Source organism: Platichthys flesus, chromosome 18 (assembly GCF_949316205.1).
Source record: "Platichthys flesus chromosome 18, fPlaFle2.1, whole genome shotgun sequence".
Taxonomy (NCBI): Eukaryota; Metazoa; Chordata; class Actinopteri; order Pleuronectiformes; family Pleuronectidae; genus Platichthys; species Platichthys flesus.
Window position 1 is genome coordinate 7139748 of NC_084962.1, and position 23252 is coordinate 7162999.

General features: G+C 43.7%; 3 protein-coding genes and 1 non-coding gene across 7 annotated transcripts in view; 2 read left to right on the plus strand and 2 right to left on the minus strand.

Moving 5' to 3' along the window:
- Positions 1-29: 29 nt before the first annotated feature.
- On the minus strand, positions 30-4774 carry tmem214 (transmembrane protein 214). The gene is made up of 12 exons (XM_062411984.1): positions 4514-4774; positions 3932-4082; positions 3668-3802; positions 3093-3175; positions 2828-2933; positions 1874-1955; positions 1590-1691; positions 1240-1381; positions 909-1000; positions 639-687; positions 342-449; positions 30-200 (listed from the first exon to the last, which is right to left on the minus strand). The coding sequence occupies exons 1-12, from the start codon at positions 4772-4774 to the stop codon at positions 30-32; spliced, it is 1482 nt and encodes a 493-aa protein (XP_062267968.1).
- Positions 4775-6205: 1431 nt separating this feature from the next.
- trnat-ugu (transfer RNA threonine (anticodon UGU)) lies at positions 6206-6278 on the minus strand. Its single transcript has one exon. It is a non-coding gene; the product is annotated as a tRNA-Thr (tRNA).
- A 62-nt stretch (positions 6279-6340) lies between these two features.
- Positions 6341-13116, plus strand: LOC133973300 (cholesterol 24-hydroxylase-like). Its single transcript, XM_062411062.1, has 15 exons — positions 6341-6564; positions 6657-6734; positions 6847-6928; positions 7089-7162; positions 8655-8741; positions 8891-9029; positions 9146-9256; positions 9342-9504; positions 9875-9940; positions 10380-10452; positions 10527-10611; positions 10756-10866; positions 10981-11069; positions 11177-11243; positions 12268-13116. Exons 1-15 carry the CDS (start codon positions 6416-6418, stop codon positions 12436-12438), a joined length of 1545 nt encoding a protein of 514 aa, XP_062267046.1. The 5' UTR covers positions 6341-6415; the 3' UTR covers positions 12439-13116.
- Positions 13117-17659: 4543 nt separating this feature from the next.
- Positions 17660-23252, plus strand: part of ccdc85cb (coiled-coil domain containing 85C, b) — a 46908-nt gene continuing 41315 nt past the window's right edge. For all 4 annotated transcript variants that reach the window (XM_062411063.1, XM_062411064.1, XM_062411065.1 and 1 more), the window contains exon 1: positions 17660-18995. In XM_062411063.1, coding sequence (XP_062267047.1) covers positions 18287-18995 — 709 coding nt within the window. In that variant the 5' untranslated portion in view covers positions 17660-18286. The remainder of the gene's footprint in view (positions 18996-23252) is intronic.

The window sequence follows — 23252 nt, forward strand, 5'->3', positions numbered from 1 at the left end:
ACCATTCATTGACCTTGAGAACAAACAAACTAAAAGTCCAGATCCGGACGGGATCTGGACTTCTGCCGTAAAGACGGACCTGTGAAGGAGCCGTGAGATGTGACGACGTAGGCCATGAAGCCGGCGAGATACGTGACCAGAAGAACCATGAGCAGCTTGGACCAGGGGAACCCACGACCACGCATCTTCACCTGCAGATTCTGGTGGCAAAAACAATAGTTATGTTTGATAATCTAATTGTTGCAGTTGTAATCGGGAGTTTGGGCATCGCAGGTTTATTTCCATGTTAAATAAATAAATCTGCTCGGTGGTTAAATTCTGCTTCACACTGTGCGTCTCACCTGACACAGTCTATTGCACTCGTGAAGCTCCGGAGTCTCAACGGCGTCTCTCATCTCCTCATTGGTCACTCGGAACGACAGGATTGTCTCTTCGAGGTTCTTCCGCAGCTGAAGATGGTCAAACACAAGACAGCCGTCAAGTGCAAGAGGATTTAAAAAGGCCGTTTAAAAGATTTGTCAGACCTAAGAAGTCTTTTAGTTTTAATATTACATATCCGACTTAATTCATGCAGCAGTTTCTCTCTGTATTCTTTTCTATTACTTATAAACCATCTGTGTAATGGAGGGGAGTCATACTTTTGGTGGCAGGACTTTCCAGGACTTCAACAAATGATTCAACAGGAGACTGGAGAACAGGAAAGAGGAAAATCAGCTTCAAAATCTTAACTACATCCTCATGTGTGGCCCCCTACGTCTACTGGTGGAGTTTAGATTTGACTGTTTGCTTTCTCATAATCACACTTTAAAAAGGAAAAAGTTCAATTCGACCACTTGTAAAATGTAGAGATGTTTAAATCAGTGTATGTATAAGAGCATTTTGTGAAGGGTGAAGTGTGTATAACTAACCTGGACTGGGCTAAGTGTTTGGAATAGAGCCCCCTCCATACGTCAAGACTTTGTTCGTCCACACACAAGCACTCTGTCATGCTTCTGAGCAGCTGCAGGGAGCAGGAAGACAATCTGTTAAATGCCACGGTACCAACAACACGTTCTTCTAACTCCAAGACAACAGTTAAATGGTGAGTGTATAGGTTGATAAAAAACAAAATCAATCGCCACGTCCAACAAATAAAAGTGTCTTCTGTCTTTATTTCAGGAGGAATGATACTAAATCCTTGTTTCCTGTTGATGTTTTAGAGCAATAGATACGTTTATTAAGTACATGTGTGTGTCCTACCTCTCTCTTCATGTCTTCAGGACAGTGGGACGTGGCTCTGGACAGATAGGACGGCAGGTACAGGTGTAGCGTGTCCTCTGGTTCGGCTCCGAACGCGAGGATTTTGAGTCGAGGGTACAGACGCCTCAGCTGCCCCTGCAGACTGGACACAAACAATTAAGGGGTTATTTGTTTTTGGGAGATGTGTGTTCAAACTCAATTGTATGAAATCCGTTCTACAGTTTGCTTTGATGCAGAGATGATGAGCTTACAACTGTTTCGATACTAAATATAAAAAGGTATAAATGATCTTTCCCAGTGAACTCCACCCCTTCACGTGTGTTTAGATTTTTACATTAGATTCCATTCACCTTGATGACAGGGCATTCTTGGGCATGAAGGCGAAATCCAGCAAAGGAAAGAACTCTTTAGGTCCAATGACGTCAAATCCCATTGTCAGGTTTGGATGATGTCTGGAACAAGGAGGACAACAAAAGGATTTGAGATTCAAGATCATGATTTCAGTTTCATTTAAATCACATTTCATCCAAAAAAGAACATGTCAAAACAAATAAAAGAAGGTTTTTGTTTTATATTTTACTGGATCTAGAAAAAACTGAAACACACAATGCTCATAATACTCCGTCAGACTTACAGGAGAAGTAGATCCAGGTAGGCAATGGCATATGCAGACAAGGATTTCACTCCAAGCACAGGAAACATGATGCCCAGCCACACTGAAACACACAGAGAAACACTTGATTCACCTTGTGCTGGTGGACCAGTTAGTTCTGGTATTAAACGAGTCAACACTGGGTCTTTTCAGCTCAGAGCTAAAGCAACCAGGAACACATGGTGTATTTAAAGAAACACAATGACACAGGAAACTGAGTGATGACAACAAGAGCAGCATGACAGCCGTTCGGCAAGTCACCTTTAAACCTGGAAATACTCTGAGTCTCATGTTAAATGTACTAAATGTGCAATTTTTAGTTGAGAATTTAAATGCAAATCTTTTTTTCTCCCAAATTACACTGGAAAACATTTAAGGTGAAGTTTGTATATCTTCTCAGTCCAGTCAGTCTGAGCCTCAAACAGGAAACACCTCATCACTTTTAAATTCCTGATGATGAGATGACAGGATTTTCACATTTTTAAACAGCCCGTCCTGGTGTTTTATAAGATACCGGCCGAAAAGGGATTTTCCCAAGGGCCAATTCTGTTATTATAATACATAACAACATATATATTGACTGATATGTGACAAAGAAATGGAATTGAGGCTTGATGTTTACCAGTTTAACCATATATAGCTGTTGAACTGCGATGATAAACGTGAAAGGATAAATACACATTTTTCTATGTAAAGTATTTTAAATTGTGTTGAAATTTGCTGCCCAATCATTTACTACAAAACTGGACTTGCTCCCAGACTTTCTGTGCTCAGAGATAGTTGGGAACCTGGGCGAAAGCACAGACCCGGAGCAGCAGTAAAGTTGTGAGAACAATGAAACACCGTGCTTACTCAACTCAAGGACGTTTTTTGTAGTTGTGAGAATGTGTGTAATTGTTTAAGGGGGGGGGGGGAGAGTAATTGACTGTTAGTTACCTCTTAGTCCCTGGCTGAGGTCATACAATACTGCTTGTCCCAGAGCCCACATGATAGTCAAACACTTCACTGGGCGATTCTGAACCGACCGCAGTAACTCCAAATACTGCAGAGGAAGGAAGGAAGAAGCGGGGGGGCGGGGGGGGGGTGATTATGACATATTACTGCACAGTTATTGCAGAAGACAAATCATGCAGTGCATTGGACAATGGAACTGAAATCACACACACACCAGTGCAGTGAATCAGTCAACACACACACTTACCTCTGGCAGATGTTGGGTGGCTATTGTGGGTTGGTCCCTTGAAATTGCCTGGATGCAAACTCTGTAGCCATGAAGTGGTTCTCCTGGAGGGAGAAAGGCAATGTTGTATTTTGTTGTTTAACTTTTAACTTCTGTGGTAATCACTGTATACTCTAACCTTAAAATCAAGATGTAACACTATTTTGATTGGAGGGTCTGGAGGATGCTGATGGTGTAGTTGCATCCATGGTGAAAGTACAAGTGGACCTTTGTTTCATGCCAAAGCCGATTTATTCTTAATCAACTCATTTCCTATTATCACACAACTATTGGCTGCTTCATTAAAGCAAGAATACCCCAGACATTCTTAAAAACAGTTTATTAGGTTAATTCTGCCACATAACCTGTGATGTTCTGAACAAATGATTTATATTATTTAGGATATGCATCACAAACTACATCCTCCAAACATCTCCTCATCTTTTCACTGAAAGTACTGAATCTACTCTGGAAATAACACTGAAGGTACACAGAGCAAACGAAGAGGGATAAAGTCCAAACCACTTCCACCTCCTCACGTAACCTCCTGTATTTACCTGACTGCCTGTCCAGCTGCGTGAGCATGGCGTAAACACAATGGTCGAAGCAACGTGGCAGAACGTCTCTGCAGCGTCTGATGAGGCCTTCAATCACATCCCTCAGCTCCTGCCCTGTACGGCAGTATGGGTAGTCTGAGGGGAGAAAAAAGGAAGATATGACATTTATGCAAAAACCTTTCAATGACAGGTTGTTGACAAATAAAAGGTATATATTAAAATTGCACATTGCATATTTGGATCTCGATCAAAAAAACAACCGACCGTGAGCGCAGCTGCAGTGAGTGGGCTCTGTCTCCGGCGCAGTCAGATTGAGGTTGAGGTACTCTGCCAGGTTTTCGACCCAGAAGGATGGATTGTCTGGGAACAGAGTCTGACTGTGAGCCAGATGCTGCTTCAGGTCCCCGACATCCAGCTGAAGAGAGAACAGCAGAGAAGAGCAGATAAGTATTGTCTGTGCCCTCAGAAACAACACGTTAGTTATGTGAAGATGAACCTGTGTCTCAACATGTGATATTTTGCTCTAAAGTTGCCACAGTGCTGCATTGGTTTCGGGGTTTGTATGAGGAAATGCGCAGCTTTGAGGTTTTAAAAATACATTTATTTTACAGAGACATCAGGAAAAATATTACACGAATATTGAGGAGGATTTGTCTTTTTTTGAAACTAAAATTTAGGGAGAAAAGTTGGAAATTCACAGACAGAATCTTCAAATATTTCAAAATCTTTGACCATGATCAACTCCTCGCTCTGGCCTTTAGATTGTCAACAAATCTCAGTGTCACATTACTCAAATGACAGGTTTCACACGCTCAATGACAAATCCTGGGAATGTGTTTTACTCACAGCTTTGAGGGCTTCCTCAAGGTTCTTGTGCGTCGGACGCGCTACTGTATTACTGGAGTTTAGTTTCTTGGGTGGTTTACTCGTTGAGGGCTTCTTGTTCTGAGGCTCGGCTGCTGGTGGAACCTGCGCCTTGTTCTGTTTCTTCCCCATCTTCTTGACGCAGTCGTACACAGCCTCTGACATAATCAGGGGTGCTGGAGGGAACAAGGCAGCGTTGGTTAGACACGCCTTTAGATTGCAAATATCTTTATTGGTCTTCATTCTAAGTCTGAAATCTCTGAGGACCTAGACTTTGTTGTAAAGGATCAAGCTGGAGTACCCAGCTCTCCTAAAGGAAGAAGGGTCCTTTAATGGCGGTGGCATCTTCTATGTTGTCAAAGGCGCCTTCTCCTAAAGGAAGGAAGAAGCATAAGCTTTAAAAGAATATCACCCAAAAAAAAACACCCAGCCATGCATGAATTAACACAGGAATACTGTCCATTAAAAAGGGGTTTGCATAGCTTGTGTATCAAAGGGTTGAATAAATCAATTAACCTGCTAATCAATTAGCTGCTGCCCCCTCGTCCACCAGATCCAGATTAAGTGTACTGCTAGTACGACAGATGAAATGGGAGACTTAAGGGGCGACTGAAAAAGTGAAATGAAGGGGCAAAAGAGGAGGACAGATTAGGATGATGATCGGGGAGGTGAACAAACTGATAAAGATGAGGAGGAAGAGTTCAGAACTCCTCTTGGTCTCCCTGTGCTCCTTCATCAATTTTCCGTCATCATCTGGCGTCGCAAATCCATCTTGAAAAAGAAAATGAGTCAATGAGTGACAAGGTGGCTGCTCTTGGTGTTTGTATAAGTGTATGATCTAATTTCTGTGAGTAACCTGGTCTCTGTGCAGGGAAACAGGATTTCTGTGCTTCGACTAAGGCAGCCCCCCCCCCCCCCACAAACACGCCGCCGGGCCTGCCCATCTCCTGAGGCTGGGGGCGAGCGAGTGAGCGAGAGAGGTGCGCCAACCTCGGCTGCTCAAGTAACGAGCTAGTTTTGAGAATATAAGAGGGAGAAAGTACAGGAATTTGTGTTCAAATGTATCGAGTAAAAGTAAAAAGTCGTCAAAAAGTCGGAAAGTAAATACTCAGGAAGAATCAACTTATTACAGTACAGTACAGTAACAAAGTATTTGTACTTCGATACACTGTTATACCCTACTACAAGTTGGATGCTACAGTAACATTATGATTTCTCAAATTGCATCTGGCAAAACCGTATTGATTCTCTGTGTTTAAAATGGGCGGGCAAAAAATATTATGATTATGAATTATACACAATTTTGTACGGTCTTGATCTTACTCTCCAACGTGGCTGGATTTATATAAAGACGAGGGAGATACCCCGGGAAACCTAACAAATGGCATCTGTAGCGAATGAATCATTAACAGTGATTTTGATATATCTTACAGTAGCTGTTCACCCCTGTGTGACAGTCGATTGTCCGTTTGATAAATGAGGTAACTAGCAGCCTGACAAAGTAAAGATATGTTGGCGCCATTTTACCTAGCAAGAGACCGTCTTACTGGTTTGTGAAGGGTCTAAAGCGCTTTGTTACTTTGGTTGTGGAAGGTGCTGAATCAATAAAGTTATTTTCGCAGTTGAAACGTCCAAAACAAACTGCTGAAAGAGAAAAAGGATTTTCACCGCACGAGGCCCCAGCGAGGATCGAACTCGCGACCCCTGGTTTACAAGACCAGTGCTCTAACCACTGAGCTATGGAGCCCGTTGAGGTGCATTGCAAACAGCTGTTCTTTTTATACACAGCTGCCAAAGTACACGTGAACAATTTAGATATCGAGTCCACTCTGGGCACACTGACGACCGATCTCCACTTCACTTCCGCGCTTCCTTGGCGATAACATGGCCGTTTTCTCCGTCCTGTTGGGCTGGACGGCCCCGGCCGTGGTGGTTCTAGTCGTTCTGCTTGTGATCGCGTTTCTCTCCTACTGCGTGTACCTCAAATACATTCACATGAAGTACGATCACATCCCCGGGCCGCCGAGAGACAAGTAAGTCGAGTGGCTCGGTTACTGCTCGTGCTGATGTCGAGCTCCAGCTAACATCAGTCATCTTGTTGACACCTTGTTTTTGCTCCTCGCAGTTTTTTCCTCGGACATTCACCGACGCTCCTGAGGGTCATGAACGGTGGCGGAGTGATCCACGATAAGTTCAAAGAGTGGTAAGTGTGTTATTCTCGTTGTGTGTGTGTTAATACCCTCACGTGTGTAGTCTGACACTTCCCAGGTTTAACTGCAATTGTGTCCAACTCATCTGTAAGTTGTCCCCTACAGGTCAGAGGTGTACGGGCCTGTTTACAGGATCAATATTCTTCACTACATTTCACTCGGTGTCACCTGTCAGGAAGCCACCAAGGTAAACACGGTACCTTCTCAGGAACCACTGATTTGTGTGCGGGCTTGTGTTGCATAAGCATCGCACTGCTGGACAAAGACCAGCATGATTCAGCACAATTGTTAAACGCGCAGAGGTCAATGGAAGTGTCTTTCTGTGGGCCCCTCTTGTATGTTTTCAGGAAATCCTCATGTCCCCCAAGTACCCCAAAGATAAGATTGTCTACAAGAAGCTCTTCAACCTGTTTGGTCAAAGGTAATAAACCGGTGATATTCCTGTATCGGGCTGTTCGAATATGGAAACAATCATAATCACGAATATTCGTGAACATAAACTATTATGTTTGAGTTTGAAAACATGATGCATTTATTCAGTATTTCTCTCCAAAAAAAACACGTTGTAACTGAGAATCGCGCCAAGAAACACCTTGAAAAAGAACTTTAAACGATATAAATAACATATTTTATATTATATAAATGATCAAATATGCATCCCATACTTTGGAGTTCACTTCTGTTATCCTGGAGATTCAGTTTCCCCGATTTTCCTCTCATTATTAATTGTCCCCATCTGCCCCCCAACTACAAGCACACAAGCAGACAGACGGAGAGAGAAGCGAGGGGTGGGGGGTGGCTATGAGGACCATCATCATTTACCCCCGAACCCATGCATTGAACGGGTTACATACCATAACAAGCGCAGAATCGCGAGAGGACCGGCGCGGAAAAATGCGGATCCGGTGTGAACAGCCAGGCGGCTGCGCGCTTGAGAATAGAGCTGCGAGGTGCTTCAGCGCCCGATGTAAACCCGGCGTTATCTGGTTCACTGAGCTGAGCATCATCAATAAATTCTTAGTTTCAGATGGATAATAGATTTGTTGTGTAGCCAAGTGGCGTAGATATCACCTTGTAGCTAATCTTTCACACTGTGTGTGGCTGCTCCTCGTCGGATTCTTGGAATCCGAAGTGTTCCCATACAAGATAACTTGTTGTACCCTTTTTGTCGATCAAACGGTGCTGCCATTTTCCACTCGCGCTGTTTTTTGAATACCGCCGCTCACCACCCACACAACTCGCCTGCTTCTCTTTACAGCTGCTTGAGAGGGCCAGTCAGCTGGGCCGCGTTGAATGCTGTGGGGGAAGGACTGAATTGCGCATGCGCGTCTCTGTCGAAAAAAAGGCCAAATAAATCGTTTCAACTGGATTATATTAGTTTGGAGATCGTTTGACCCAAAAATCGAAAACCACGATTAAAATGTGATTAATTGCACAGCCCTACTCCTGTGTACACAGTACCATGTTGTCCAACGCACCTAGCAACGTGCCAATAATAACAATGTCAAGATTTGTGATGGGTGATACTGTCAATATGCTGATCGGACGCTTCTGAGATACATCATCTTACATTGTAATCAGAGGACCGCCGATATATTGGCTGGCAAAAACTTGTCCAATATAAGCCCCTAAAGATTTTGATAAAGGTTTGATAACAACATCTTAGGGAACACTTCCCTTTTTTGCGGATAAATATCAGCTGTATGTATCAGAAATGTTTTTACGCCCTAATATCAGTATTGTCATCAGCACCAAACAGTCAGCCCTAACTGTAATGTCCACTTAGGTAATCTTAGCATGTTCGAGATACGTTTGTTGTCGGTCGTGTGATGTTGTTCAATGTTTTTTTCCGTGAAATCATGTGCAACCTTATTAAGAACTGAAAAGAATTGTGTTCAATTCTTTTCTTCAAGGTTCTTTGGCAACGGCATGTTAGTAGCACAGCACCATGAGCAGTGGTATAAACAGCGGCGGATCATGGACCCTGCGTTCAGCAGCTTGTGAGTTTATTATGCTTTATTCTGCACCAAGAGACAGAACGGTGAAATCTACATGCACCTTGATTTTAAGTACAGCGTCTACAATCATTGCAGATCCTCTTCAGAAAGTGGGCGTCTCTTTTTAAGGCGGTTCCTCTCATTGCTTGCAGGTATCTGAGGGGTCTCATGGGCACCTTCGATGAGAGGGCAGAGAAACTGATGAACAGCTTCACGGATGCTGCTGACAGTAACACTGAGGCCAACATGCTCGCCCTGTTCAACTGTGTTACTCTGGACGTTATTGCTAAGGTATTATGTTAATCTGCTTCTTCGGCAGCTGCTCTAACCCAATCTTTTTTATTTTTAATGCGAAGATCCAAATCATTGTAACCAGCTCAATATTGAGTTTCCTTGTTGACTCTCAGATTGGTTTCGGTGTGGACTTGGACCTGCTGCATAACACTTCCCCCTTCCCTAAAGCCATCGAGACATGTCTAAAAGGGATGATTCACAATCTCCGAGACGCCTTTTTTGAGGTATGTCTTCACTGCCAGTTTGTTTGGAGTTAATATGATTAAAGGTTCATGAACTGTTATACTTCCTAAAATCCTTCGTTTCCAGTTTAAGCCAAAGAACAGATCGTTCATTAAAGACGTGAGGGAAGCGTGCAACCTGCTGCGCACAACCGGAGCTCGGTGGTTAAATGAAAGAAAGAACGCGATTAGAAGAGGCGATGACATCCCCAGGGACATCCTCACACACATCCTCAAAGCTGCTGGCCAAGGTTACAGTCCCTAAAGTTCACACTCCTTTATACTGGATAAGAATTGTGATTAATTGTTCCTGTGTTGTAATCAGTCATGGCAGCTGCAAATAATAGGATCTAGATAAGAACATCAAATATTGACAGTTGCAAGCAGTTTAACTTAGAAAGTAAAAACACATTTAACATTTTTCACTTCAATACACAACCCATCATTTATCCATATTAAAAGGCTAAATAAATGGATAGATTAGAAACAGATTTGAATCTGTGAGTACATACATATGCCCATTAATCAGAAATGGATGCCTATGATGACTATTTGATATTAAAATGATTTGAGAAGTCAAATATTAGCTGACATGTTGATTCCATTTTCTGTTGATTCCAGAGGACAGCGCTACTAAAGAAGAGGAGGAGACCATGTTGGATAATTTTATAACGTTCTTCATCGCTGGTGAGTCTCTGTTGCTTCTTCCCTGGTTTGTGAAATGAATGTGAAGTCGTAAAATTTGTAAAAGGGAACTTTTAAACCAAAATGTCAGTAAAATGTGTCTATCCACCGGTTTCAGTGTGACTTCTGAAATTATATCAATAGCCCACCACTGTGTTTTTAAACATTATTAGGTAGGTTCAATGGACGGAGACTAAACCCTATCTGAACAGTTTTTTCTTCTATCTGCAAGGATATTAAATAAAACTTTGTGGAGTAGCTGTTCCCAAAACAGTCTGTGCATTTTTTAAGTGTTGTTATTGTTATCGGTTTGTATGTTAACTGATCTATTAAGTAAACATTTTTTGTTTAGAGATTTAGAACACAATCAATTTAATGTCACGTTAATGTGTGTTGTTTGAAAGTAACACTGATTCATTTGTTGTCATCTCTACATTTTCAGGCCAAGAAACAACAGCTAATCAACTCGCTTTTTGCGTCATGGAGCTGGCAAGACATCCGGACATATTGGAGAAGTAAGAACAGCATTATTTGTCATTAATAATGTAGCTGCTGAATGACGGTTAATGAATTGCGTCTTGTTCCTCAGGGTGAGGAGGGAGGTGGATGATGTCATTGGGATGAGACAGGACATAAGCTATGAGAACCTGGGGAACCTGACCTACCTCTCACAGGTATATGCCATGAAAAGGAAAATGTTTCAACACTCAGCTATAAATGAGAAAAAAGAATATTGGCTGGAGATCTTGACAAATCAGTATCCTCAACTGAAATGTGCAGTTGTTAAGCAAATCGCCCACACTGTAACCTCCCCCCAGGTGCTGAAGGAGACTCTGAGGATCTATCCGACAGCTCCAGGCACATCGCGTGATGTACTTGACGACATGGTCATAGACGGCGTCCACATACCTGCAGGATTCACCTGTATGGTGAGTCGTTCCCTTTTGAATGTCTGGAATGTACCTGCAAATCAGAAAGTGTGCCGCATGTAAACCCAAACATGTCTTGTTGTGTGTTTCTCAATGAATGGCTCTGAAATGTAGTTCAGTACCTATGTGACTGGGAGAATGGAGAAGTTCTTCAAGGACCCACTGAAATTTGATCCGGACAGATTCCACCCAGATGCCACTAAGTGAGTTGCATACAAAGACGAGTTTAATTTGTACTCTTACTGTGTCTCTTACTTGCTCCATATAAGCTCCATATATTTAATGAGCTGTGTCTTATCTGTTTTACAAGGCCTTATTACTGCTACTACCCTTTTGCCCTCGGTCCGCGCTCGTGCCTCGGCCAGAACTTTGCTCAGGTGGGTGTTGACCAAATGTATGTAAATGTGACACACACTTGCGATCCACATATGTCTTGGGTGATCAGATTTACCAGTGGCTCTACCAGTACAGGCGTGAACGCACCTGAGATGCACAGCGGAAGCATCTGAGATAGAATCACTCATCAGTCCATAATCTGAAGGTGGACAGGGATGCAAATGTCCCGGGCCACATTGAAGGACCGCCCACTCAGCTGACGTCGTCAATGTGCTAAAGTAGTGATACATACTTGTAAGGCTGTCATAGTAGAGTAGTATAATTGTTTACTTTTTCAAATGAGTAATTACTTATTTCATTATATAGCTGGGCACATTGTGCTGATTTGACCCACACTCCCTGTCTCTCGCACACTCACACATACAAATTGACAAACCCATTCCTTGCAATGATGTACGTGTTTATTTACATTTAGAGCAGGGTGTGACGGACGGGTTGGGACAGGCCAGTGTTCCAACAGTAAGTTTTGCAGATGACAGAGCAGACAGGCGGCGGAGCACACAATCGGGAGTTCAAGGAACTGGGGCAGGACAAGCATAGCAGATATTTTATTAACGTGCATACTTGTTAAACAGGGGTGAGGCCGCCAGAGACTGATAACAGGCAGAGTAACAAAAAGTGGAAGTGCAGGGTAGAGGAGGCATCTGTAGAGTTTCTACCACAGACAATGGGTTAGGATCTCGTGGATTCTCGTAGGATGGACCGCTCTTCGCATACTGAGTCAAGCCCGGTAAGTTGATGGTAGAATTAAGCTCAGGCGTGCAGGTGAACTGGCAAAAGAACAGGAAACAGGATGACACGCTATCCCCCCAGCCAGCCGCACACTAAAACTGGAAACACAGACAAAAAATGGGCAAAACACACACACAGCGGGGTCACTGGGGGACACATGAGGAGAAACTTTCCAGCCAACTTCGAGCCGTGAACTTTTGATGGGGTCACCCGACACGCATGTTGATACCATGTCTGAACAGAGCCATATAAACACCCTGAATGTGTTTTCAGATGGAGGCTAAAGTGGTGATGGCCAAGCTGATCCAGCGGTTTGATTTCACCCTCGCCCCTGGAGAGACCTTTGACATACTGGACACTGGCACACTCCGACCAAAGAGCGGAGTGGTGTGCTCTATCAGACACAGGAATTTCAACGAGAAGAATGAACACACTTTAACTTAGGAAGAAAACACAATGATCTCTGGGCAGAAATTAGGTTGTTGGGTTGCTCAGGTAATAGTTTTCTAACTTTATAATGCTGCCAGATTATTTTATTACTTTCTGAATGATGAGAAGGTTTTAATGATCATGATTATTGTTATTTCCAAACAGTAATGGGGATATGGGGAAACAAATAGACATATCTATCAGTGTTTTCTGTCTGCGGATATGAAAAACCTTTATTTTACAAAATAAATAATGCAGATTAAACAATGCAGAAAAGAAAAAAAATTATAATATATATATATATACATATATGTTCACGTTTTATGTACATTTTATGCAAAATTGTTTATTATCTTTATCCAAAAATATCTAGCCTCGCTTATTTGTCATAAGGGTTTTATAATTAAATCAATATACGACTATCAGAAATTTAAAATCAAGGATTTTATCAAGGGCTTCAAAAAACCATATCGGTCTGGTTGTTTTTTGTAAAGGCTGTGTGGCCGACAGGCAGAGTGTAGGTGCTGTGGTCGTGTGTCATATGCTTGTCTGATGGAATGCAAAGCACAGTAAATTCCTAAAGACTCACCTTTCAGAGCAGCGCTTACAAAGTGTGTACCATTGTCACTGCTGATTTCCAATAGTATTTTTTTATGGTATGTGGATTAAAAATGATTTTGGAGAAACATGAAAGCCTTATGCAGAAATGGTTTGTTGTTTGGTCCCATTTATTGAAATGTACCTGTTCTTTCATCCAGTTACTCTTCTCCTCTTCTCTCGTTCTGCTCTGCAGCTCTTGCAGATCACAAGCTGTGTCTTGCAGAAACAAGCTGTGTGGTTAGGGGCTATTTAGCTGCGGCATTTGTAGCTGCATCCACCTTGGCGTTTCCTTGTAAAACAACATCTGTGTTGTGATTGTGAAGTTCACATGTACAAATAAATGTACATGAGCACCACAGCTTCCAGCACCTCAGTTGGTAACGCACGCTGAAACTAAAACAAATGCTCTTAGCTTTATCAAAGCACATTTGTCCTTGAAACTCCTTCAGTTTAGCCTGTTTCAAGCTGTTATGGCAGCTCAATTGGCCTTTTTCATCACTGCGTCCACATCCCAGCAAACCGGACAGTGGCTAAACTTTTCCTAAATAATCCGCCTGGACCAAATATACAAATCTGGGTGCGATATATGTCAGCCTCTTTTCTCCCAATAAGAGAACATTTGGCAACATACACCATTTTTTGATTGTTCAAAAGTTGATAGTAACCGAACAATAAATGGATTAATCCAAACAATCCATTAGCTATCCATGCATTATCCATATGCTTATCCTTTGAGGGTGGGGGGAGCCAATCTGAGCTGACAAGTGCCTTATGTGAAAGGCGGGGTACAACCTGGAAACAGTAACCACAGGGCTAACAAACAAACACTGCCTACATTTATTCTTATTGTCCAATCAACCTGCATGGTATTTGATACGCTAACACGGACAAAGCATTCACAATCCACCAAGAGGTAAACTGGGATTCAAACCATGAATTATTTTTGCTGTGAGGCGGCCATGCTGACCACCACCTTCATCTTCCAGTTGTACTTTATGTATTTTAGGGGGTTTTGAGGTACAGGAGTAGGTAACTTTAGAGTAGGTAACCTATCCGCTATAAACATGAAACCGAGATCTGAACCTAGAACTCTGTGGATGTGACGCTGCTGTGTCCTGAATGACCTGGCTCTCCTCAGAGAAGATCTTGAAAATAGCAAAGCTACCCAATGTGTATCTTGCAGCGATAACAGTGGAGTATCACGGAGGCCTAATCTCCACAGGAGGCACTCCTAACCCTAACCTTGAACCGGTTTGCTCGCTCTGGGCATCTGTGGCAATATGGGGATCCAACTATGGCGATAGGATATTTACAAATATACAAGGCTCATTCTATCAAAACAAAATCACATTTATTTTTGGCTCACTACACAGTTAATATAACTTAGATGTGAGATTTATATTCCATTTTTGCAAAGAGAGCCTTACAAATTGGACACACTGGCCCTTTAAATCAAATTCATATTTACTGAATTTACTGGGGTCCCAATGAATGGAAGGAACTTCAGTCAACAGAGAGGCAAGTCTGAACCCATGTGTGTGGTGGGTGTGTGAGTGTGGATCTGTGTTTTTCTAATTGTGGAAAATGTGTTGTTTCTTGCCACCGGTAATCTTTTTCACATATAGCAAGGAGCCAGATCTTCCAATCGGCCATGAATCAAACATGTTGACCTGAACTCTACTGATGGAAATTGTTTTGCAACCTGTGTGGTAATGGTACATCTGCTGTGCACCCCCCCTCCCACCCCCCATACTCTTACTCTATTAATCCCTTACGGTTACTTCTCAAAAAGGAGAAAGAGAGAAAAAGGGAGGGTATCACTCAGCTTTAAAACAACCACAGTATATCCCCACATCCCCTCCCATCCCAAAAAAACTCTTAACGTCCAATAACTACAACAAAAATATGAATAATTTTAAAAATGTAATTAAATAATGTCAATAACAGTTATTAAACAAGAACAGAGCGAGAGCAAAAAAGAGAGATATTTAAAAATGCAAAGGGGAGGTAAATAATTAGACTAATAAGTGGCTATTATGTTTTGCTTTTTATTTCTGTTCAATGTTTGTTTTCTGCGTCCTCTCCCACCTGTCATCAAACTCACTCAGGTCTATTCCAATGTGCGTCATACTGTTTATCTGATTTAAGTGAAACATGGGCTCTACAGTGTAGTAAAGTGTACGCCATGGACCATGTGGCCTTCTCTGTACTTGCTGCAGCAGATATCTATTTATATAAATGCACTAATCAATCTGCCTCCCATCATCCCTACCCTTGCTTTACTGGTGACTAAAGTGACAGACAGTACAGTATGTCACTTCCAAACAAATTTTACTGGAAAACACAAGGGCTGAAGGAAAGTCGTTTGTTTAACTTGAACTTTATATTACACACACATAGCACAGTAATGACCCAAGCACCACAGTTGCTGTTCCTCATTGTGAGCTCAGAAAGGTTGGATGCAGCCCTCCATGGAAAACCAGAAATGTTTGAAGCCGCAACTGATTTGTATCTTTCCAGTTAGTTGTAATCCGTCTTTAAGCTGTCATGCATCCAACTAATAAAAATGTGTTTGTTGAGTTTGGACCAAGTTCCTCCAGCAGTGTTATTCAAAAGGCACAATGCAGGAACACGCTGAATAGAATGAAGCCAATAATCATTCCCAGGGATTGTGTAACACTTTCCCACAACATTTGAACACAATGTGGTTAAAAGAACCTTTCTCCTGTTTGCAAAGCCAACAAAGATCTGAATCAGACAAACCCTTCCTGTGCAATCAAACACGGGTAAAATATGTACGGAATTCTAATTTGCGTTTTGCTCTCAGCTCTTTCTCTCCGTAATAACCGACTCTGTCACTCTGAAAAGAAATACAATTGACTGACTTATGACTGACAGCGTGATTCTAGCCGTGATCTTGTAAAGCATTGTGTGACAGCATTTTACACTGAGCCTGTTCATTTGCTCCCTATGTGGTTTCAAATGAACTGTAGCTTTTTGCATTGGACATACTGTGTGCTGTTGAGTGTGTGTGTGAGTTTCTGTCCCCTGGCTCAGGGGTCAGTCAGGCCCACTTGGCTCGTTTTAGACAGTCCTTAGCTCAATGTCACTCACTCTGCAGTTGAGACATTCCACTGCACGACCTTCCTCTGACTCCTGTTCCTCTTGTTCCTCCTTGTCAAACTGTTGTCTCAGAATCGGCCCCCACTGATTGCATGACTTACCACGTTCTGCAGGGTCACAGCGGACACGATGCTCTCTGTGTAATCTGACTGAACCCAGTGAATCTGTCTGAGAAGTGATTTCCCCCTGGAGACATGTTAATCTGTCCATGTTCATCTGCTCTGGACCGGCCACTGGGGATGTCATGTACTTTTGTCTGTTGGCCGAAATCTTTCTCAAATCCAGCTGTGCCATGAAACTTGCGTTAGTAGTAAATCTTCAGCTCAGAGTCTGGAGGCTTTCAGTCTTACCAGGGAAGGATCCCAAAAATAAATACCAACAATACTGACAATAAATATAACAATTTTTGTCAAGAATTTGTAATTTCAAGCTTTTTTGAGCAAGAAATGTGCACATTAATAATTTTAAAAATATAGAGCTAGCAGGTATAATGGAATGACTAAAATGTGCACCTTAACTTAATCAGGAACTGTGTATGGATCTTGGACATATGATTGGCTCCTCTGTTTAGATCGCAGGCCCTTAATGGCTCCTGCTAAATCCTAGATCCGCCACTGCATCCCACCCGTCTGTATGGATGTGTAACTTATGTATCTACCTTGAACTAAAGTCTATTTCAACCCCAACACATAGAGTGGTGATCTCTAAAGTGGGGTGGAGTCTCCTGTCGTTCAGAGGGCATTACTGACAGCGTACACAGGAGGGCGCTACAATCTTGCAAAGAAATCTAAAAAGTGATTGTTGAACCACAATTGACACTGAAGGATTGTTACTTTAATTGGGCTGTTGCCATTAATGCCGTAAATTAGGTTAGTGGTAAGCGGTAGTCAGATCGTAATGAAAGCTGATCAGGGTCAGGTTTCGAATAATCTACAGTAACTTGAACAATAATTGACACAGCCCTTTAATAAAGGGGGATTTTAATGTAATCCGTGTCTTGTGACGTACGTTATAAAGACACGCACACAAACACACACACACAAAAACCGATATACAGCTTCACAAATAACAAGTATAAATAAAAGGTCAATAACAAATAAGTAAAAGTATATATATTTATATCCTGTGTATATATATATTTATTTGTAAAGCTGTACACACAGGTTTGGATCGCTATGGTTATTAGGACATTGCAGTCAGGGTGTGTCTGTGTGTGTGTGTGTTTTTTGTGTGTGTTCTTATATTAATTGACACATATAGACACGTGTCCTAAGCCACAGTTCCGTGCTCTGTTTTGATTTACTCGAGAGATCGATACATCCCTCGGTGTTGAACTTGTGTGCCTGTTCCTTTAAGAGGGCTGAGCCTCCGAGTGTCGAGGCTTCACTTCTCTTCTCCTCCACCTGCTGCCCACTCCCATGCCTCCTCCTGATTGGCTGCCCAGGCCCAAATCCTCTTGAATGATTTCAAACCAGACCCGAGTGTGTGGACGTCCAGGAGGAGGAGGAGGAAGAAGAAGAAGAAGAAGGAGGCGGGGTTGCTCTGCTAATTGAGAGCTGGCTGGAGAACCCAGAGTGCCTCCACCGACCACACAGCACCTTCACTAAAGAGGCTTATCCAGGAGCGAGAGACGCGCTGAGAGCAGCCGGTGAACAAAACGAGCAGGCTGTTCACTCGATCGTTCGCCATTTTTTCGAGTTAAATCAACACTGAGATCTCAGTTTGTGTGCGCTTCACGTTTTCCATCAGTGGGACGGAGCGATGTCCGGCGGCGGACGGAGCGCTGGAACGCGGTGTGTTGCGCGGACGGGATTCCTCAGCGGGGACCAGCGGCCGACTGGAAATCACTGGTAATCAATTTGAAAATCCATACATCACGTGTTTGTGTTTTGGACGGAATGTGAGTGCAGCCGAGCTCCAGTCAGGATTCTCCTCCCAGAGATCAGTGAGGGCATTCGCTTCATGCTCGGTTGGCCGTAGCCTCGCATCGGTATTTGTACGATCGGCCTGTTGAGGAGGACACACAGCGATACTTTCAGGACCATGTTTTCCTTCTTTACCTCGATTCATCTGAGGGTTGGTTCCGATCGTTAACACCGACACTCCATTCGATCGACCCCGAGACCAAGCCGACACAGTCATGGCTAAAAACCCGTCCGAGGGACCGATGGATGACCTGAGCCAGCACACGGACGAGGAGCTGCAGCGGTACAGCAAAGATGATCTGATACGGAGGCTGAGGAAGGTTGACGGGGAGAAAATGAACTTGATGATCGAGCAAGGGAACATGATGAAGGATATCAACCGGAGGCTGCAGGTGCACCTGCACGAGATCCGGAGCCTGAAGGAGATCAACCAGAAGCTGCAGGACGACAACCACGAGCTCCGGGAGCTCTGCTGCTTCCTGGACGACGACCGACAGAAGGGCAAGAAGCTGTCCCGGGAGTGGCAGCGCTTCGGCCGCTTCACCGCCAGTGCCATGTGGAAGGAGGTGGGCACCTACATGCTGAAGCTGAAGGAGCTGGAGGCCAACCAGGACACCGTGCTCAGGGAGAACACCGAGCTGAAGGAGATCATCTTCATGCTGGACGAGGAGAGGAACGGAGCCGGGTCCAGGAGCTCCATAGACAGCCAGTCCAGTCTGACCAACCTGAACGGGGGCACCGGCACGGTCAGGGATGTCGGGGACGGGAGTAGCACGTCCAGCACGGGGAGCGCTGGGAGCCCCGATCACCACAACCACATACACAAGCCCTCAGAGAACAGTAAAGTGGGCCCCACCATGAGGAGGTCCATGGATGACCTGTCAGCACCACACCATCACAGGAGCATCCCCAATGGACTCAGCGGTGAGTACACACACACACACACAAGGCCTCCAACTTCTTCCATCTGCCTCCACAAACTGTCACCTAACCAAGTTTGATGTGACTTTTAAAAACATAGCTCATAGACCCACTTTTATTTTTAAATCCCTTTTTTGATTTCGTTTGTTTTTATCTTTGGGTCTAAAAGTCAATTGTCTGGTCTAAAACGTATGACTGGTTTTAAAACCTCTCCAGAAAAGGAATCTCTATTTCCTGCTCTTTTGATGCCACTGAAGTTACTTATTATTACTCTGTACTATGTCAGACAGTTTCACAGTCACCATATGTGTGTGATGGCATTGACAACATATGCTGGTCAAAATTGCTGTGAAGGATTATCATGAGGGGGGGTCTTGGCTTAACCTCACTGCAAAGTCTTGATTGGGGTGATTATCACACAAATACACACACAAACACACACATACACACTGACCACCCTGCATCCTTAAGTGGCCTTTTTAGGCCCACGCTACTGTCCTTCGATTCTGCACTGATTTGGTCACTGCACTTAGGGTCCTCAAGGAAGAGGACTTATCTTAATAGCTTTTGGAGGGGACTCAGGCAAATAGATTTCTTTTTTTTTTAGGGCCGTTCGCTGATTATCATTGTTGTCCTTGGTCACAGAGGAGCACTTGTGCCTGCTTAGGGCCCATTTGAAATGCATGGCAAGGGACCAGAAATCAATGTCCCTGTTTTAAGACCTAAATACGAAAGCTGGGATGAAACTGGCATTATGGAACAAGAGGACACTAAGCCTCGCTCAGCTACATGGGCTGATAACTCGCCATGATCTGTTTGGCGAGGGGGAATAAACACATTCATGGGCCAAAAAAACCCATTTATTTCTTTATTTTACCATGATGGACAAGGACAGGGCGGGTGTACGTTGGAGCTCAGGGGAAGCGGCTTCAAATTAGATCAGAGCGGTCATATGTGATCCATCAGATTGTCCTGGAATTGTGGGCCTTAAAAAAAAATGGTGACGTTAAGCGATATCAACGTTTGGAAGCGTGCACAAGGAAGAGCTGAGAGAGCCCTTGATTCAGAAACACACATTCATGCTGACACACATTTTTTTGGCAGTGTTTTGCTGTCATTATGTAACATCAATATTGTGTCTGCAGTGGCCCGGCACCTCTCTAAGCCACTGTTGCGTTAGATATGTGACATTGGGTGCCCCTGAGGCCCCTGGCGCTGTGTGTTCATCACCGACCGTGATGTACAGATACTCTATAACACGCTGGCCCAGTTCACTCGGGAGGTTTATTATTCCGTTGTTCAAAGCCATGCATTGGTAATGAGATCGATGTTATCGGGTCCTAAATACAGCTGAGCATCACAAATCTTTCTGGCTTTTACATAATTGCAAACAACTCCATGAATAGAGGAACACAGCTTCCTATTGGCATTAGCTAAGATGTCAGTCGATTTTAAAAACAACAGCAAAGCACTGGATACCAATCTACTACTACTGCTACTACTACTACTAGAGTCTGATGGATGCTCCCAGAGGCAGTCGGATCAAACAAGTGCCTCATCACTTCTATCAATAAATAATCCTCTAAACCTCAGATGTAAAACATACTGTGGTTGCCTGCAGGCTGAAGCTGAAACTTCTGCAGAAAATCCTTCTCCAGCACCGACTTGCACCATTGAACGCTTGAAACCTGAGCGACGCGACCATGTTGCGAGGTCAGAGCTGGTCGCGGTGTGGGGTCCGCAGAAGTGGCTTTATTTAATGCTGTCCAAATGCCAGCGGCTCCCTCGGGCATTTAGGAGGCAAGCTCGAGGACCGACGCTCAAGTGCTAAACGAACAGCATCTGTCCGGATGCCAGACACACACAGATGGGAAGAAGGGAGGGAGAATTGAGTTTGGATTCCAACGAGTACAACCAACTTGTCTTTAGCTGGATGCTTCTGTTTCATCCCCTTATATTTACATTTTATGATTTTTGGCTAATGCACCTGTTTTAAGATTTTAATTTCTTCAGAGGCAAATGGGGCACTGTGAGAGGAATGCGTGAAAGAGAGCCCAGCAAAGGGCCCCCAATGGGTCTGGGTGGTGTTGTGGGAGTGGCGGAATGGCTGTAAGGGGTTGGCTGGGAAGCATGGGGGTGGAGTGGGGAGGGACTGTTGGAGGGCATAGTGAGCACAAAGGAGGCTGGGCTTCAGAGGCATCCTGCTGTCCGCTTAATTGAATTTTTTTTTTTGTGCGTTGACACGGCCGACAACCCCTGCTCCCCCACACCTCTTCCTTTGGGCATGGCTGTGTATATGCATGTTTATGTGGACAGGGTGAGTGTTGTAGTGTGGAAGGAGAGCAAACATTGCTGCTCTGAAGAAATAAAAGATAAAGCAGCAGGGGGCTATATTGAGTTACGCCATGTTTAATATCATATAAATGTGACTTCTAGTTCCAGACTTCTCACCGGCTGCAGTCACCTCTGGTGGTCTGGGACCCACCTCCAGTAGAAGGCTGTGTGAAATATGAGGCTGTCAGAGGGAGCTTGCATTAGGCTCCCCTATAGAGCCACAGACTGAGTAAAACCTCACGAGATTAAGACAAAGTGGCCGAGCGAGACAGTAAAGTGGTGCTTTGACATTGTCCAGATGAGCTGATAAAGAGCCTCTCTGTAATAATGCTTGTTGACCTTAAGCAGACCCTCACACATTCCCCTGGCCTTTTAGCTGCCAAATGGCTTTAAAGGAGCCGTTTTTCTAATAACCACAGAGAGTGTGCGAGGCCTCTCAGAGTAGTGCAGAAAAAAAAAGGACCCCGGGCTGACGTCAACATATTGTGCTACTTTTACCACTTTGAAATCCCTCAGCATCGAGACCGGGTGGGGATAGCATCTGATCGGCTCTCAGCGTGCAGCAGGGTTTTATTTCTCTGAAAGTATTTCTGCTCTGTAGAAAGTTCTCTCTGTATAAACCCTGTATGATGTCACCAGTTTCCGTACATTAAAGTGGATTTAATGGAGGGAGCTTGACTAATGCCATATGCCCTCATGTTTCTTAAAAGCTACTGCTGTCTTGGTTGATGAAAGTCGGTTCATTGCAGGCATGGACTGATTAGAAGCCAGCTCGCAAAGGAATGGAAACTTGGTTAAAATAAATATTGATTCATTAAATGAGTTTTGCCACAAGTTGCTCAAAGTGTGGTATATGTGTGTTTGCTTTTCAAAGGCCAGTGAGATGTTGAATTAGGCACAACTATTGTTGACAGCTGGAGATTTGCACCGTAAAACAGTGGACCTTCATTACTGAAAAAGTTTACACTGGCCTTTTCCCTCCCTTATTCAGAAAGGCTGGGTCACACCAAATTTGAAAATGGGGGAATTTGTTTTCAAGGTGACATGAATTTGAATTTTGACTAAATATAAATCTACATTGGTCAGCGCTTTGACCTTTTAAGAGATCGGAAAGCCAGCTGATACAGATGGCAGACGCTAACGCAGATCATTAGCTGTGTTACGTCAACTTTTAATTTCCTCAGGCATATTCAACCACACACAAATATGTTTTTTTGAATAATCTACAGATATATCGTCCTATTAGCAGTGGAAACCCAACACCAGCTAGCGTATCATGGAGTCACTAGATGGCCGACGACCGAACCTTTTGTACAGAGACACTTTTTCAGACGTCATAACCACAGAGGCTGCCCGTCCATTCCGCTGCCAGTGGCTCTCAGGAAAACCAGTTAGATAGGTGTAGTGATTCACCGGGGATTAAGACTCAATAGAGCTTCAGCTCAGTGCGTGAATGTGAATCTGATTTAACATGTTGTGTCACATTCCCTGTGTCTGCGTGGGTTTGCATCATCCCACAGCCCAAAGAAAGTGGGTTAAGGTTAATGGGTGACTCTGAAGTGTAGCTGGGAATAGTTGTTTGTCTCTATGTGTCTACCCTGCGATACGCTGGAGACCTGTCAAGGGTGGACCCCGCCTCCCGCCCAATGTCAGCTGGGATTGGCTCCAGCCTCCAGGAGGATAAGATAAAGGATGGATGGATGCATGTTGTTGAGATTACGGGAGACTGCCTGAACGGTTCTCTTGAGTAAATTGTGCTGTTTCTGTGACACCATGCCTTCCTGTGTTTAGTCACTCTCCTGAGTCATCCAGTAAATCTCCCCACTTAGGCTCAGATTAGGTTCAAATTAGTTCTAATTGACGCACTGACAAGTCGTAAAAATTGTGTCTTTAATCTGGGGGTCTTTAGCACCTGGCACTCGTGTG

Bases quoted from the DNA above. Each gene is read 5' to 3' on its own strand.
- tmem214 (XM_062411984.1), bottom strand. From the start codon at position 4,774: ATGAAGACCAATAAAGATATTTGCAATCTAAAGGCGTGTCTAACCAAC. The intron at 3,176-3,667 runs GTAAATACAGGA...TTCTCCCTCCAG, and splicing joins GCAGCTGGACAGGCAGTCAG to GAGAACCACTTCATGGCTAC. The intron at 2,934-3,092 runs GTAAGTGTGTGT...CTTCCTCTGCAG, and splicing joins CCACCCAACATCTGCCAGAG to TATTTGGAGTTACTGCGGTC.
- LOC133973300 (XM_062411062.1), top strand. From the start codon at position 6,416: ATGGCCGTTTTCTCCGTCCTGTTGGGCTGGACGGCCCCGGCCGTGGTG. The intron at 8,742-8,890 runs GTGAGTTTATTA...CATTGCTTGCAG, and splicing joins GACCCTGCGTTCAGCAGCTT to GTATCTGAGGGGTCTCATGG. The intron at 11,244-12,267 runs GTGGGTGTTGAC...ATGTGTTTTCAG, and splicing joins TCGGCCAGAACTTTGCTCAG to ATGGAGGCTAAAGTGGTGAT.